This window comes from Amblyomma maculatum, chromosome 5 (assembly GCF_055883805.1).
Source record: "Amblyomma maculatum isolate TAMU_Amacu chromosome 5, ASM5588380v1, whole genome shotgun sequence".
Classification (NCBI taxonomy): Eukaryota; Metazoa; Arthropoda; class Arachnida; order Ixodida; family Ixodidae; genus Amblyomma; species Amblyomma maculatum.
In genome coordinates, this window is record NC_139348.1 from 145,678,506 (window position 1) to 145,696,433 (window position 17,928).

At 47.2% G+C, this 17,928-nt stretch overlaps 1 protein-coding gene across 1 annotated transcript; it reads right to left on the reverse strand.

Moving 5' to 3' along the window:
• Positions 1-285: 285 nt before the first annotated feature.
• On the reverse strand, positions 286-15,390 carry LOC146189861 (uncharacterized). Its single transcript, XM_084603334.1, has 4 exons — positions 15,222-15,390; positions 7,617-7,750; positions 840-1,121; positions 286-505 (listed from the first exon to the last, which is right to left on the reverse strand). The coding sequence occupies exons 1-4, from the start codon at positions 15,388-15,390 to the stop codon at positions 290-292; spliced, it is 801 nt and encodes a 266-aa protein (XP_084459460.1). The 3' UTR covers positions 286-289.
• Between the last annotated feature and the right edge of the window lie 2,538 nt (positions 15,391-17,928).

Below are 17,928 nucleotides of genomic sequence, written 5' to 3' on the forward strand. Positions count from 1 at the left end.
AAACAAGAGTATGGCTTCACTGCAGCAGAATAAGAATTGCACTTACCGGAACGTAGTGGAACCCTCAGCCCTTTATTTATCTGTACTAAAATACTCAGGAATTAAAGTTTCTCTATAAATGATACTGGTTGGGAGTTTTATTGTATACAGTGGCCAAAACGTAGTCACGAAGTATTATATAGTATGTGCGGGCGTTGCGTTCCACGCTGTGACCTGCATAATCTTTAGCACCGTCAGCTCTCCTCCAAACTCGGCGATCATGAATTAAAAGGTCAGTTTACTTCAGCTTCTATCTCATGAGACCATTCTTCATTCGCTTCTCGGATAAAGCGACCCTAGAGGTTGTCTTCTCCGAGCCACTTTGGGAAGGGGGTGACAGCTGTTCGCTAGGCGTCACTGTCCACCGGGACGTGATGTCACTGCCCACGGGACGATATTCCGTCTCCGACCTTGACTGGGAGGGCGTTGTCGACCAAGGCTTCAAAGAAAATGCGTCGCTGGTCGACTGCAAATCATGACAAAAGAATAGACACGAATGAGAGCATGAGTGGCGTGGAGCCGTTGCAGAAATAAAGAGGGAACAAAAACATGCACTGTAACTAAACCAGTTGTTATCACTAGAAGTAAGGAAGACAACCGATTGAACTCCCACGTCTGGGTGTCATAACCGCCTTATGATTACAAGCAGAGCAAATTACAGTGGGCGTTGCAGTAGTATTTTCCAATACACTATTGCCACGTAGTGTTTCTAAAACAATTGAACGTTTTCTAAACCGTTTTAAAACATTCAAAATGTCAGATGCATAGTTGATTAGGAGCCATTGAAAACCAATGCTTACGACCGGGGACTCGAATGAATGTGACTGCCAGGATACGACTGACAGGCGCTCTGAAGGCTCGGCACCAAGAACGGGAGGCGGTGGCGTCGCAGGAGTTTCTTCCCCGCCGTTCCTAACCGGCTTGTAGACCGGAGGGTCGGGCACCAAAGACCGTCGGGGCAGCATCCGGACGTCACGAAGGATGCTGGCAGAAGCAGGGTCTTCCAAACGCGTACTCATTAAGAGACTTGGCGAGACCAGTCGCAGAAACTGTGGTTCGACCGGCTGCTCCAAGTCGGACTCCTGCACAAGTTGACACTGAATCATTATTTCCCAGAAAACATTCTTATACTGGCTTAGGCCGTCTACATAGTTATTGCTTATTTTAATGCTGTTATGACATGTTTGAATAGGAAGCGATTCTGCATAATTATTTTTGTACAATAAACAAAATATGTTTCGTCATTCGGCTTGTATTTGGCATTCTTTCAAATCATGCCATGGAGCCCTGATAAATAAGGAGGTGTACTTGGATGCATTAAACGTTCAAGAATGAAATTTTTCACTTATTTAACACATCATCTTACAGGGTGGGTGAACTTTTCATATTCACTGTGCAAAGTTTTAGGTAATTGAAAAAAAAAAAAAGAGAATTAACTCTGCCTTGAACTATAAGACCTTTTCGTGGGTTAAAACTGCATGCCCTTGAAGCGTGTTTTGTTTTAATTGTGATTTCATTTCGGATTGTAGTTCAAATAAACAGAGCTATGCTAGCACGCTGAATTACGCTTACTTGAAATTACATTACGCAACGATTAATGAACGATTACGCAAGCTTGGTGCGCTGATACTCTTTGGTAAAAACGGCACTTGGTCGACATTGAGAGCTTTAACCAAATCTCTAGCAAATTTTGCCCCAACTGTTCTCTCTTTCTCTCTCTCTACTGCTAAGTGTCTGCTCCTCTCTTCAGATGGATGTCCTCCGACCTTGTTGAGATGAAAAGGAGCGCCAGTGTCTTCTCTGTAACAAGCCTTTGGCGCCGGAAGATTCTTATCGTCTCACAAGGGATCTATTTCTTTCTCCTGCGTTTAGCGTACCAGAGCGCATAAGTAGAAAAAGAGCCTACATCAGGACAGAAGAGGTGGATAATACCTAAATACCTAAACCGAACACATCCTATCCTGCTTTTTGGGCTGCTAGAGATTCATCCCTCCTGCAAGTGTCGCGCCTTGTCTATTCATATCCTCGACTTCTGTATACAGGTGTCCTCGAGAGTTCGGTAAACACAGTTCACCGAAGTGGAGACTCCTTTTACCGTTCAACGACGAAGGAAGAACTACGGGAGGGGGGGGGGGGGCTCTGTCCTATCTCTTGTACCTAGCAGACCTTTTCCATAGAGGGACGACAGGTAAATACTATAGAGAGGGTTCGCGCCAAAGCCACGCAGAAAAGCGAGCACTTTTCCGAATGGAGAAGTAGCTCAGTTTCCTTTCGTAAGTGGAGGTAGTCTTGAAGAAAAAGAAAAATAGTTCTATTTCTTCCTATCGTTTCCTTTCACAAGTGGAAGTATAGTTTTGAAGAAAAGAAGAAACAGTTCATTTTTTTTTTCCTTTCGTCTTGTCTGAACACTTTTTGAGTCTTCTGATAGGACGTGGAAAACTCTTTCCGCATGAATGCCATAGTGTGGGCGTATTTTGGGTGTCGAATCCCTTGCTGCCATGGACATCAAAGACATCGCAGTATAGTGCCAGCAATTTATTTGTACCCTGCATTGCAACAGGGTCCGTATTATTTGAACTTAGAAGTTAGCTTCTGCACTGATGCGTGCGGAAATTAGTTTCCTCGTCCTGCGGTTTGTTTGATCCATTTAAAGAATGTCAACCTGAACTTAAATAAATCATTTCTGAATAATACAGCTGATGTATTAGTGGATGTTAACGAGCGTCTGGTCAGAAATAAACCGGAGCCATCCGCAAATGCGACTGCCTATCTTGATTTTTCTAAATCCTCCCTCAAACCATCCGCCACAACTGTATTTGGTTGTCTGTAGAAAGAGAGACACTTTCTTGTGCCCTCGCTTACCTGTAGCAATTTATTTTTAGCATTATTATAAGGGCGCCATCATAAAACAAAAAATGCAGTGTTGATCATAAAAAAAAAAATTGCGCGATATAGAAAATATGGATCTTCGCTTGACTGAGACTGATGGTGTTATTATCTACAACAATCCAAAATGATCGCTTTTATGACGGTCGTTTTTAAAATTACTTCTTGGAGGATGGATGTTTTCATTGTCACCCTATGAACATAATGTTGTTAACATTCATATCAATAATTTACGAACTCCTCGCTTTCGCAAAGAATACACGTTGGAGTCACAAAGTCAGAACACTCTTGTCAATAAATTCCCAAGTCTTGCTTTTTGATGCAAGAAAAGGATGGAATATTTCATTCATTTGTAATTGTCTTGACTGGTGTGATATGTAATGCATATGCATTCTTAGCACTTCTTTATTACTATACTTACGCTTCTAGCGTTTGAGGTATGTATCTTTGTGCATATCACATATAGAGCTTTTATACAGTATTTTTTAAAAAGAAGGTATGCCATGTATGCACAGTTTCATTCCTTTGTGTAGTGTCAATACATACTTTCTGTCGCTGCTTTACGGAAAGTCTGCGGTACGCAATTGGGGCAAGGGCGGATATTTTCGCCTGGACAGAATTGCAGTGTACAGCAGAAATGAACTGAAATGAATCATTGGATTGCCCCGCAGATGTAGGCTACCTAAACGTTTTCTGTGGCAGACGCGGCGCATCCTGAACGTACGTAGGGAAAATATCGCCAGTATAAAGCATATCCCCCCCCCCCTTTTTTTTTTATTACCATTTGCTCGGATACTTTCCTCGCCATCATAAGCGAAGCGAGTCGCAGAGGCCCAGCTGGCGTTTACCGCGAGAACCGACGCCAGCGCTTTTGCACTTACTGGTGGCTGCAAAACGTGCGGAGCCTCGTTACCCATGGAGGAGATATCGTGAGTAAAACGCGATCCCGCGAGAAGCTAGGCCGATGCGAATGACGTGAGCGTTTTATCGTGTGCTTCGCACAAAGAAACAATTTGCGTTAATATGTAACCAGAAACGAGAAATCAAATGACATAAAAAGAAGCAGCGTGGTATAATAGAAGCAAGGCAAAACGACTCCATCCTTTCTGCTCGCAGCATCTTGGAGGTCCGTGGTCAGGCGGAACAAATTTCATCAACCTTCCGGGTAGTGCCGATACAAGACGCCTTCCTTTCACAGCGCACACGTGGTGGCGAGCATGCTTTATTCATCGAGCTGCGGCTCGCTGGAGCGTAGCTGTGCTCGTAATAGGGCGAGCCGACCGGTTGATAGCCCATGCGGGCAACATGAATAAAAACACATTTTTCCCCTTTTCGTCGAGCTTAACATTCACACGGTCCCTTTTATTTTCCTTTCGGGTGCTATAAGAGAGGCGAGCGGGAGTATCAGAGTCAATATGTGAAAAGTAAGTAGAGGTGCAAGTGCTTGGTATCAAATATTTGGGGAAAGTTGTGCTCTTTAAGAATGAGGTGGGAACAGTTTTGGAAGCAGGTGTAGCATGCTTGAGCTTCCTTTCATTCTCTCATTAGCGATTCTGTATAGCATTCTATTTTTAACAAATGGCGTCGTATTGGCTTGCGTCGTATCTTGGAGAAACTTCGTATGACCGGATTAAACCAAGACATATGAATTTAACTGGGTAAAAAAGATAAACTATGCTTTCATTTCACAAAAGGCATGTTTTACGGCGAATCGGTTATGAGTGCTGCCTATGGAAATATGCTTGCATGTCACCTATCCCCATCCTATCACCTCTGTCTATCGCCTCTTATCGCCTAGCCTAATATTGTCTAGAGTCAATGCTAGCGACGGCGCGATAATGAAGCTATCTCTGCTGCTAGTCATCAAGTATTCCCCCGATACTTGACTTCTTCAATCTTTGTCTTGCAGCGTACAGTTGTTGCGTCTTCTTCAGTGGAAGATCTGTTTACAGATTATTACGACCCGTACAAGTGCTTATACACCACTTTATAGAAGGGAAACTACGGAGGAGTTTTTAGAGCGAGGACGATGATCTGCGGCGTACGAGCGATGGATGGAGGCCACCCTAGTTTATCAATTGGAGGAGGGAGTGTTGCTGGGCGACAGCCTTCAGGCTGTCTGTTTAATAGTCGAGAGTTACGCAGAGATCGGTAGCGTGGAGGATGATTCAGAGAAGTTGAGAAAAGATTATTCTTCCAAGTTTCCGAGTTGATGCTGTACGGACGCCATGTCGGAAGGCGATGATAGACGCTGAATAATGTCGAGATGAACGTTTCTGTTGGGACGCTCATAGTCTTAGAACATTTTACTCCAAGAATCTCTCGCCCTCTAATGAAGCTAATTCCTTGCTACCTTCCGGTCTGTGCGTCATAATCAAGCGAGCATTTCGGCCGCACAATTATTCTCTGCACAACCATCAAAATGAAGAGTGATGCCGCCCCCTAAGTGAAATCTGCCGCACAAAAATTGAGCGAATGTCTTTTATAACCCCATCATTGTGCGAAAAATTCAGGGGGCACTTTGGCTACTAAAGTGTTTCAAGGCAGAGGCCGTAATTAGAGACGGGCCCCATTCGACAGAAAGACGTGATTACCGGCAATCCAAAGTCCCAATTACGTAAGCGTAAACTTTCACTAATTGCCTATAACTAATTCTCTAATTAGAACAAGCACACTAATTAACTGATTATTGTATTGTACTTGAGTCAATTACCTATAAAAGGCATACTTATAAGTAAACTTAGTTCCTGTTCAGCAAGCAAACTTGTGCTAATTGCCTAATTATCATTAATAATCTAATTAGTTAATTAGTGTAACTGACTATTACTTCGCTCACTTGTAAGTACACCCTCACTTGAATATGTGCACGTTTAGGAAACTAATTAATGAATAATTAACCAAATCAGGTTAAATAGGCTAATTTGTTAACTACCTAATTAACTAAACTCAGTACCACTTACTTGGAGCATCACTAAACCATTCCTTTAATTGGTGGCGCGGTTACAAGCCAAAGTAAAATTGGCCCCGTTTGAAATTCGCGCCCTGTAACGTCGCACCCTTTTGACCAATTGAAAAGCGTGACATTTCTGTCGACAACTCCTGCTTACAACGATGAGGCATTAAAGGCTACCGGCTTAAAGCATTTTTCTTCCCTAGCCCTACGCGTGGTGCTGGCTTTGACGCGTTTTATTCATGAGAAGCACGTATAACAATTATTTATTGTAAATGTAATATATTAACGATGAAAGTTGTGTTTACATGCTCTGCTGGTTTCACGAATATCGCCACTAGGCATTTGTAGTTTTGTGCCTTTCGTTTTGTACTGAATGGCTGTTTACGTACTGTGACGAGGAACACGAAAAAGTTATGTTCGCAGTATATCATCTCGTTCAACTAGTGTCATTGCTGCATAACTAACAAAGGCTCAACTATCACCGGCGCTGTCTGTACAACAAAGACGTCCTTGTGTAACGAGAAATCCATTCACGACGGCCCGGAGCCCACGATGCCGGACTCACCGTCAACTGACAGTATCTCCCGCGAACCTGAGCTCCGATAAACGAATAAACTCTGTCGCGTACTCGAAGTGTTACGGTTCGCTGGGCCGTGTTCACCGGGAAAGTTTCAGCTGAGGGATGAATGAGAAAAGAGAAGGTAAAAAAATGCCGTAAATGCCACTCCCCTAGCAACAGTAGGGGGCGGTGAGCAAGGCCGACTGGAAGCCTAACTGGCTTCCCCTGCATGCCGGAAGCTTCATCATGACATGTCAGTCTCGTTAATAACATTACTAGAGGTTGCATGCATTTTTGTTATTGTCTAGCCGAACACGCTCCTTTCTGGGCTCTGCATTGGGCGATGTCAGGTAGTGCTTTAGGACTTGCCATTGTTGATTACCCCGCGAATAAAATGGCTCATACCCACGCGGTATCTTGTTGTGCTATCAAAGGTTGCATGTCTAAGCGCTCGAGAAGTTATCGAAATGGGATATTACGGTCCCAATGAAATAGTCGTGCACATCATTGCCTTCTCTCTCTCATAGCCTGAGTTGCTTTGGGACGTTAAACCCCACAAACCAAACCAAACCATTGCCTTCTACGCTTTCTACACGTCATGCCTCTATGCGAGCTATATGACGCAGCGCTCTCGTTACAAATTGGGCATAACAAGAGAATGTGCGGTTTGATATGAGATTGATTAGCGAAGTAGTAGATTCAAGTGCTTGCTTGTGGTGTGCCTTTTTTCTAATGAACATTTTCAAACCCCTGCAGGTGGTGCTGCATGCAGCGCTGGTAGAATATTGCTTGTCACTTCACGTGACCCACGATTATCCATTTAAAGATTAGTAACCAGTGCAGTACATCAATGCGGCGGTTAATTGGAACCATGCAATGTCCCGAGTGGCAAGCAGGTGAGTGGTAGGTGACTGAAAAACACAACTCGCCGCCCTTATATAACTCCACAAATGCAAATTAGATATGGCATGCCGGATAGTTTCCTTCACTCCTGTCCGACACATGCGGAGTGTGATCACTGCCCTCCTTGCCAGAGAAATGCAAGGAGTTCGAAACTTTTTCTTTCCCTAGAAATATGTTGCACGTGTCTACTGCAAGTGCTGACTTTACCCTGGGGTGAAAGTTCTGTGGACGACAGCGGCTTCCGGCATATCGGTGCAACATGTAACGTTAACTTACCCTTTCCGGCGACGGCGAAACGTGCCTTTCTCCGATGTGCTTCTTGGCCAGACAAGAGGAAGCCACGATGACAGACGCTGCAGCCAGGAACATCGCCGTCAGGGCACCCAGGAGAGCGGGAGAGTACGACGTGCCTGTAATGCCAAGGTGGACGCCTTGGTTACGACGCAAAATTGCGGGAGGCTTCAGGCAAGAACAGTCACTCTTCGAGCACGCTTCGTAAATTGTTCAACACAACGGCTCCTTGGAAGGAATGGCGCATTCTTAACATTGAATTTCCGCGCAGAGAAAGACACGAAAGGAGAGTGAATTTCAACAAATTTTTCTCATTCGAGTCCTGCCTACATTGCCGTCCCTATAGAGCAATTTATATCCCTTGAATCAACCTTATATTTTTAGCACGAAGGAAAAATTTCCGCACTTCACTTTTAAATTGAATCCCAGCATTCTTCATTCTCAAATCCCTTGAGGCAGAGGAAGCCATAGCAAAGGGAAGAGGCTTGTCGAACCTGTTTCAGGCTTACAACTGTTTCATCCTAAGCCTGCAGAAAGCCTTTTTAACCTTATGATGGGGAAGCGCCGTGTGTTCTTTCCCTGTCATATTACCCGCCAAAATTTCTGTCGCTGAGCCTATGGCTTACAGCTGCTTAGACGAAGGCCATAAATTCGGACCCCAGATAATGCGGTGATATCTACATCGAAGCGAATTGCAAAAGAGATCTGTGAGATTAGCGGCATAAGATGCACTTGAAACCATCCTCGCTGACCTAAACTCGCCAGCAGCGCATCACTACTGCTTTTCTCACAGCTATTATGGCGCTGTCGGATATTAAGCACCCATAACCATCTAAGGAAACTCAATATAACTCGGGAATACAGTAAGATGGCAGAGAAGTGCAATAGGTGCAGCACTACATTGTGGAAAGAAACGTGCCGAGCGAATAAAGAAAAATAGACAGATAGATAAATGAATTTATTCAAAGGAAAGGCAGAGAGGTTGGCCGGAATAATTCAAATATGGCCTGCTACTCTGCACTGGGGAGGGGGAAGGGGAGAAGAAAAACGATCATGATTGGTGACGATGTGGGAGAAGGCATATGAAATATATGGAGAGAGTTTTGTATAATAGGCAAATACCAGCAACACTACTCGATGAGCGATGAAGGAAATCAGCGAAAGGGAGAAAAACCCTTTAATGAAAAACAGAATTTGGTGTGTTTAAGAGATCGCTGGCATGCTACTCTCCGTGGGGAAAGAAATGGGGAGAGTAAGACGCAAGGAGAGCGGTGCGGAAAGTAAAAGAAATAACAAAAGGTAGAAGATAAAATGATGCCAATAAATGAGTGCTAAGGTGCGTCGGTGAGGGGTGATAAAACCTGAAATGATAAAGTAAAAAATCATAGAAGCCACTGTACAGCTCAACATCAGATCTAGAGTTCGTGCTTTCTGTGGGATTGGCTACGACAGAAGCTAGAGGTCGAGATAGAAAGTTCCTAGGGCGGTTGATTCGTGTAATGTCGACATTAGACACACAATTCTACTTGCTCATATGAGGATCACAGGCTATATTTGTTTGCCGTTTTTGTGTATTATATGGCGGCTTGTCGTCCATGCTTTCTATGCCACGCATTATTAATAGACACGGTCCTGATTCACAGAATGTTGCATCTATTAAATAAGATGCGAGGCCTGCAGTGGTGAAATGAGTGATAGGAAAGTTATTGCCCCAGTGGAGCCGCTTATACCCTGACTGCTGCATTTGCATACCCAGCTACGACAAAGGTATCAGTTTGATTCAGAAAAGCAAGAGCCTAGTGACTACGGATGAAATATAAAACATATATATATTGTGAGACAGCACTTGCACAAAACGTCTGTTCTATTCCAGAGCCAGCTGGCACACAGCGCGCGACGCTCCGAGCAGCAGTCAGCGATGATGATGATAATGATGATGGATCTATACAGATGAAAGAGGTGAAAGTTCACGCGTTGCGCTCACACAAATCCCCCCGACAAAAGAGCGGCCACCCTGGTCGCTGATTACAGGGATGAGGGACGACGGGCATAGGGCTTCATGCGCGAGGCGTGGACGATCTCGTCGGAGCGACGACGTCGATCTGCGACGGTGTGCGAGGGAATAACGCGATAGTTCACCGGAGACGTTTGTTGGAGTACTGTATAAGGGCCAATGTAACGATGGAGAAACTTCTCACATAGGCCAGGAATGCGGATTGGTGTCCACAGGAGAACTTCATCACCGGGGTAAAAGCAGGGAGTTCGATGGCGTTGATCATACAGGGCTTTGCGTTCCTGTTGAGCATCTTCAGTGTTCAAACGGGCAAGTTGGCGACACTGGGCCATACGAGTGGCAAACTCTTCGCCCAGAGATTCAGACGTAGAGGGAGCAGAGAAGAAAGTAGTGTCCAGTACTGTCGATGGTTGACGGCCATAAACTAAAAAGAAAGGGCTATAACCAGTAGTGCGCTGAACAGCGGAATTGTAGGCGTAGGTGACGAAAGGTAAAACGTTGTCCCAGTTCCGGTGATCAGGAGCGATATACATGGATATCATGTCGGACAAAGTGCGATGAAACCGCTCGATGAGTCCGTTGGTCTGAGGGTGGTAGCTAGAAGAAGTCTTATGGACGGTGTTGGCTGCGCGCAGTACTTCCTCAAGGACTTGAGAAAGAAATGTCTTTCCACGGTCGCTAATGAGAATACGAGGAGCACCATGACGCAAAACTATCGCACGCAGGAAAAAATCGGCGACTTCAGAGGCGGCACCGGAGCGAAGAGGTGCGGTTTCAGCGTACCGCGTTAGATGGTCGATGGCAGTGACAACAAAACGGTTGCCGTCTGACGTCAAAGGGAGAGGACCAAATAAGTCAATGGCGACCGTGTCAAAAGGCACAGATGGGCAAGGTAGAGGTTGCAGTAGGCCAGCAGGAGGGGATGTTGAACGCTTGCGATGCTGGCAAGACGGACATGATGAAATGTATTTGGCGACGCTGGCAGAAAGCCCAGGCCAGAAGTAGCGGCTCTTGATACGGTCGTAAGTTTTAAAGTGGCCTAAATGTCCAGCAGTGGGGTCGTCGTGGTAAGCCTCCATAATTTTAAAACGAAGGGAGCGAGGGGCAACGGGTACCCAGCGTTGACCCGTAGGGTGATAAATGTCGCGGTAAAGTGTTCCATGGTGAAATCGGAACCGACGAAGCTGACGGCGCAAGCGACTGTTTGGGACAACTGATTCTCCACGGAGGCGAGCGATGATTGTGCGGCAGTAAGGGTCAGTCAGCTGCAGGGACGAGAAATCAGCATTGTTCTCGAGTGGAGCTGTAGTGATGGGTGCAACATTCAGGTGGCCAGAAGAAGGCTGACTCGGATGGCAGCAGGGAGAGGAGACCGTATGTGGGGCCGCGTCAGTAGGTAGCAATGGGCAGCGGGAGAGGGCGTCAGCGTCGAGGTGTTTTCGCCCAGATTTATAAGTGATGGTGAAGGTGTATTCTTGAAGACGTAGTACCCAGCGACCCAGTCGACCCGATAAGTTCTTCAGCGATGACAGCCAACAGAGTGCGTGATGGTCTGTGACAATGGTGAAGTGGCGGCCATACAAATAAGGTCGAAATTTTTGAACCGACCAAACAACAGCGAGGCACTCTTGCTCGGTAATAGTATAATTACGCTCAGCTGCAGTAAGCGTACGACTGGCGTATGCGACGACTTGCTCTTCAGACACTGCGTTGCGTTGTAAGAGAACCGCGCCAATACCGTGGCCACTGGCGTCTGTGTGAAGTATGGTGGGCGCGTCAGCGTCAAAATGGCGAAGCACAGGGGTGGAAGTGAGTGCCTGCTTGAGAGCTTTCAAGGCGTCTTCACATTCAGTGGACCAGGTGTAAACCACTTGGGAAGACACGAGCTTGTGTAGCGGGGCAGCAATTGTTGCAAAGTTCCGAATAAAACGGCGGAAGTAGGAGGCTAAGCCAAGGAAGCTGCGAAGATCTTTCTGACGTTGGGGCCGAGGAAAATTAACGACAGCCGTAATTTTTTCGGGATCAGGCTGGATTCCTGCCTTACTGACGACATGGCCGAGTACTTTGATGGTCTTACTGGCAAAGTGGCACTTCTTGGTATTCAGCTGAAGCCCCGCCTGGGCAAGGGACGTGAGGACATCAGTGAGACGCTGCAAGTGCTGAGTGAAGTTTGACGAGAAGACAATGATGTCGTCGAGATAACATAGGCATGTTTTCCATTTCATGCCGCGAAGCACGGTATCAATCATGCGCTCAAAGGTGGCCGGCGCATTGCAGAGTCCGAAAGGCATCACGTTAAATTCGTAGAGACCGTCGGGGGTAGAAAAGGCAGTCTTGTCCTTGTCTGCATCGTGCATAGGAATTTGCCAGTATCCCGAGCGGAGATCGAGACTGGAGAAATACTCAGCGCCTTGAAGACAGTCTAATGCGTCATCAATACGAGGCAAAGGGTAAACATCCTTGCGCGTGATCTTGTTAAGTGCCCGGTAATCCACGCAGAAGCGGACTGAGCCATCTTTTTTGCGAACGAGGACCACAGGTGAGGACCAAGAGCTCGTGGATGGTCGGATGACATTTCGAGCAAGCATGTCAGCAACTTGCTCCTCAATGATTTTGCGTTCTGCTGCTGAAACGCGATACGGCCTTCGTCGAACAATAGCAGAGCCGTCCGTCTCTATGCGATGAGAGGTGACGGAGGTCTTCCCCAACGCTGAGGCGCACACATCAAAAGACTCTCGGTGCCGCAGGAGGACGTCTAGCAGAGCTGTGGACTGCTCGGATGTAAGGTCAGGGCTGATGGCGGCTGCGAGCGCAGAGGATGTCGGAAATTGAGGCTTGGCAGGAGGCGGTGGTGCGCTGGAAAGTGTGTTGAGGGGAACGGGATCGCAGTCAAAAATAAACCCAACTGTGGCTCCTCTGGGCAGTAAGAACGGCTGGAGAGTTGTATTAAGGGCCGCAACGACCGCGCAACCGCGGGTGAAGGAGGTGAGGCACGAGGCAAGAGCTAGGCCGTCGGAGGTCCACCGAGGAGCGGGCATAACGAAGGCTTCGCCATCGAGAGGGTAGTCCAATGCCACGATGATCAGCTGCTCGCGTCCTGGGGGCAAAACGAAATCAACTGCTGCGAACACGTGTGGTGGTGAACAATCAGAAGTCGGTAATGTATCGGGGTCCGCAAGATGAATAAGGCGCTCACGGCAAGAGATGAGGGCGGACGCCGACGATAAGAAATCCCACCCCAAGATCATGAGATGAACGCACGTGGGGAGCACAATAAATTCAATATGATGCCGCTGGTTATCGATGAGGACACGTGCTGTGCATTGGCCGGTGGGTTTCATAAGAGTTCCATTAGCTCCACGAAGTGGCGGACCGATGTATGGCGTTATAACTTTGCGCAGATGAGAACACAGAGAGAAATGCATGACGGAATAAGCGGCGCCGGTGTCGATGAGGGCCTCAACGTACAATCCTTCAACAATCACTACTAACATATTCGACGGTCGCCCAGGAGGAATTGTAGATTTCGAACTCGAAGCAGCTTTCCCTCCAAAAACTGCTTCGGTTAGTTTTCCGTTATAGGTTGGAAGGGTTGCGAGGCAGGACGAAGCGGTGACGTGCGGCGAAAAGGCGAAGGGGATCGGCGTCGGGAAGGACGCGAGGGCCGTGAAACATTGGTGGAATTCGGAGGAGAGGAAGAACGCCTGTAAAAGTCTGAGTAGGGCAGTGCAGAATCATCAGGCTGGCGCACGCGGGCACGTTCAAAGGGAGCATAACCCCGTTGCTCGTCTTGTTGGCGGCGGCGACAGACACGGGCAATGTGGCCACGTATCCCACAATAGTAGCACACAGGGCGGGAGGGGCGCCAGGCTGTAACAGGACGATGCACTGTAGGATATGGTGCCATTGCCGCGACGTGACCGCACACGGGTGCCGAACAAGTCGGGGAAGGCGGAGTGGGTTGCCGTGAAGTAATCTCGGCATAGGTTGGCAAGGAATGTTGGGGGGCGTTGGGAGGCGGCGAGGGAGGTTGGGAGGCAATGGGAGGTGGGGCAGGTGCCACAGTGCAGTTGAAATTCGTCAGTTCATCTTTGATGATGCTGCGCAAATTCACCGTTGCTGGCGGAAGAGTTGGAGATACTGCAGAGGGGTTGGTGAGGCCGTAGAGCTCCTCCCGGATCATGGTGCGGATTAGGGACCGCAAATTTCCATCTATGAGGGAGCCACCATCACTGGGGTCTTGCACGAGGCGGCAGGACTGTAGCTGGTCCAGACGTTGACATGTGGATGTGATGTCGGATACGGACGACGGGTTTTTAAACACGAAGGCATTGATAGCAGCAGTGTTGATGCCCTTAATTAAGTGGCGAACACGCTCAGATTCAGGCATAGCAGCGTCGACACGGCGACAAAGGGCCAGAACGTCCTCGATGTACGACGTATAGGACTCGCCGGGCTGCTGGAGACGAGCTTCAAGTTTTTTCTTTGCCTGCTCTGAGCGACCAGCCGGAGTGCCGAAAATTTTCTTTAGCTGGTCCGTGAATGTAGGCCAGTCAGCGATGTCATCCTCGTGATTGAGGAACCAGGTTTTGGCGACGTCAGCCAAGTAGAAGACGACGTTTAGCAGTTTATGAGCGTCATCCCAGCGGTTAAATGCACTGACCCTGTTGTAGTTGTCGAGCCAGTCGTCGACATCTTCACCGCGAAGGCCAGCAAAGATTTGGGGATCGCGCTGGCGGCTGGTGACAGTCCAGGCAGGGGCAGCCGCAGTAGGAGGAGGAGACGCCGGGGGTGAGCGAGCACCGTTGCCCTCATCCATAGCACAGGACCGTGGACGCAAGCGAAGGCCTGAACGGAGCTCCAGGGAGAACGGTAGGCGGGTCTAAAGCGAGAGGTGGGGAATACGAATCGCACCTCCGCCACTTGTGAGACAGCACTTGCACAAAACGTCTGTTCTATTCCAGAGCCAGCTGGCACACAGCGCGCGACGCTCCGAGCAGCAGTCAGCGATGATGATGATAATGATGATGGATCTATACAGATGAAAGAGGTGAAAGTTCACGCGTTGCGCTCACAATATATATATATATATATATATATATATATATATATATATATATATATATATATATATATATCTTGCGGTGGCCTTCTGGTAGAGCATCCGCCTCGCATTCGGGAGGTGCCGGGTTCGATCCCTGGTGCCGCCGGTTACCCACCGGTTTTTCAATGGGTACAAGCTTTCCCCCGGCCTGGTGCTCGGCTCTTCTGGGGTGAAATGCTTGGGAAAAGGGGTCACGGCCCAAATAGTTCCGCTGATGTGGCAGTGATCCGTTCCGGCCTCGCGCGGCAAAAGCCCATAATGTGGCCCTTTACCGAAGTGGTGGCCTTGTGGTAGAACATCCGCCTCGCATTCGGGAGGTACGGGGTTCGATCCCCAGTGCCGCCGGGTACCCACCGGTTTCCAATGGCTCGGCCTGGTGCTCGGCTCTTCTGGGGTGACAAGCTTGGAAAAAGGGGCCATGAACCAAAAATGTTGGTTCAAGAAGAATATATATATATGGGAGAACACTTACCATGAGGTGGCTGCAGGGAATAGACCGTGCTTGTGAAGACTGGAAGGCGGTTTCCGTCCAGATCCGTGACCACTACTGTGCCGCTGTCGATGCGCTCCTGGAGGTCTCTTCTTGCCGCCAGGAGGGCCGATTTATCCAGTTCCAGCGTTGACGTCTTGACTGGAACCATGTCCGCGTGTACGAGGATGCTCCCTGAGTTAAGAAAAGATGGGATTTTGAAGGCACACTAAACTAGAGTTGCCTTGACTAGATAGATTGCGGAATATTAACGGCGAAGTCCCAGATCTTTAAGCGCTCGTTTTCGGCTTTAGCGAAGTGGAGGGTGGCTCTGGGGCCACCCTATTATAATTGGCAATAGCCAGTCTGGGGCGCTATTTTCTGCTCGGCCTCCCGAAACCCATCATGGTCGTCCGGTGCTGAGACATCTCAGACAGTCTGATAAATGGCAGCGTAGTAATCCCGAGGGTCCCTTTAACGTTGTTGCGTTCTATATTTTGCACCCCGGAATAAGGACCCCAAGTGGCCTCGGTATTGCACGCATTGTAAGTGGTACTGCTTTGAACCCCGGAGGTTTCCTCGAGGCATGGACTATATGAAGCCAGAAAGTATTATAGATTCACAGATTAAGAAGGTTTTTAATCTTAATACAAGGAAAGGGAACGGGAGGAGGTCGATCGGAGAAATACTGACCATATCCTCCTTCTCCGAGCTAGAGAAAAGGGAATCGAATAAAAGGAAAAGGGAGAGTGGAGATGAACGTAGGTGATGTCATAATTCATGGAGTCGCAGGGAATTGAGGGCCCTGGAACATTTCCATAAACGACGCATGCATCAGGTTGCAGACGTGAAGAATTTCCTGCAACCGAAAATTGTGAATACAAAAAACTGCTGCTCTAAGTAGAATGAATCCCGCGTTGAAATTCAGAATGATGAGATAAATTTCAAGATAAACTCGATGATGAATGTCCGCAACGCTAGCATAATTCTTGCTGGTGTGAACGTTTTTATCTTTAGAGAGATTGTTAGGAACACTGCCAAACCAGGGGTAACACTGTCTACGAGAGCTCAATCTATAAAGAGTATTTTTGGGTTGTGCAGTGGCGGTTGTCTGATAGTTGGCTTGTGAGGTCCTGTTCCTCATGGAAACCTGCTTGATGGTTTAGCGCGGTTTAGGTAGCAATGTATTCACAACTGTTCCTCAGTCACGTCAGGAGCGGTGGTAATTGTAGTTGCACAAAAGCCCCCTTTCACTGAGATAGGCTTTCTTGGCAAATCGTTATTCGGAGCTGTCTGACGTACATTTATAACAGAAAAGTTGCGCAGTCATAGGGGAAGAACACCGACAAACAAAATTAGCAATACGCTTGCGGATGAACTGGAGATATAAATCTCTCATTTGGGCTCGGATAAACAAGGTTGTATTGCAAGACGATTTACTTGAATACTACGGAAATGGTGAGAACAAAATATGTATGGTTAGGTTTATTTACCTTGAGAACTTTCATGGCTATAGAGCTTTTCTTAGCTTCCTGTAAAAGGGATCACTTACCACAACTTCTTACTCACCGGCCCGGACGCGGACGTTTCGGATTCCAGGAAGCGGAACTCTTAGCAGGACGCTCAGCTGGCGCCGGATGTGTTCCCGGAACTGCCACTCGCGACCACGGACACATCTGTTGTAGTTGGCGTCTAGGCCTAGGCGTACGCGGACGCTATTGATGCTCGGGTACACCTCCGGTAGGTTCATGGTGGGGGCTTCTTCCGGCTTCGGCCTTCCCGCTTCCTAGGATTGAGTGCGGGAGTACGAAATGTTTGACGTAGTGTTCTGGCTTCGTTTTTGATACAACACGTATGCGGTAGTCAATTAAAATGTTGTTCTCAAAAAGGGAATCGAAGGCAGATTAAGAGCTGTGAAAAAACCTGTTTTGTTATGTTTATGTAAAGGCGAAATGAACAGCAAACATAAGGGGCAAATTAATTATAGACACACAAAGTGCTACGTAGGTACCTACAAAGCTCCCAGAGTAGCTAATATAAAGATATGAAAGTTCCAATGGAAAATATTAAGATATGTTTCTGTTGTGCACTATAGGTTTGTAGGGCTGCAGTTGTTGCACGAGCCGCGTTAGTGGGCTCTCAGGGAAGTCTTGTGGAAAGAAAGGTATCAGGAATAAGTCTGTAGCATTACAGTCGTACGCTGTTCCTGTTAATTTGCTTAAGAAGCAATTTACACTAAAGATATCTAATTTCACACACTGCAATACAATGGTTGAAACCAGGAGTGACCCAGAGAAGCGTTGTTGAAAGCCAAATATTGGTACATTAAAGTTTGTGGGTCCGAGGTGGAAATCAAATTAGAAGTTTCAAAACTGTAAAGGAGATGCGTTTGCTCTTTCTAGTTTTTGAAAAAAGTAAAACAAAAAGACTGTCCGCAATGGTTAAATATAGCGTAAAGCATTGGGATCACTGCGATGTTATTTGGACCCAAGGTATAATTTTTATGATTCCGTAGGTAATATCAGGATTACTTTTGCCGGCATATCACCTTTATTCTGTAGTGCGAAGAACAAACAGTTGTGAGAAATAGTCAAGCGTCGTTTGTGCTTTAACTTCATAAATGTCTTTAAGAATTATTAAATTTCGACTACTTCACATCTAGTTTTTCCAATTACGTTCGTCTTTGCGTTCTGAGCTTTTGTAAGGGTAG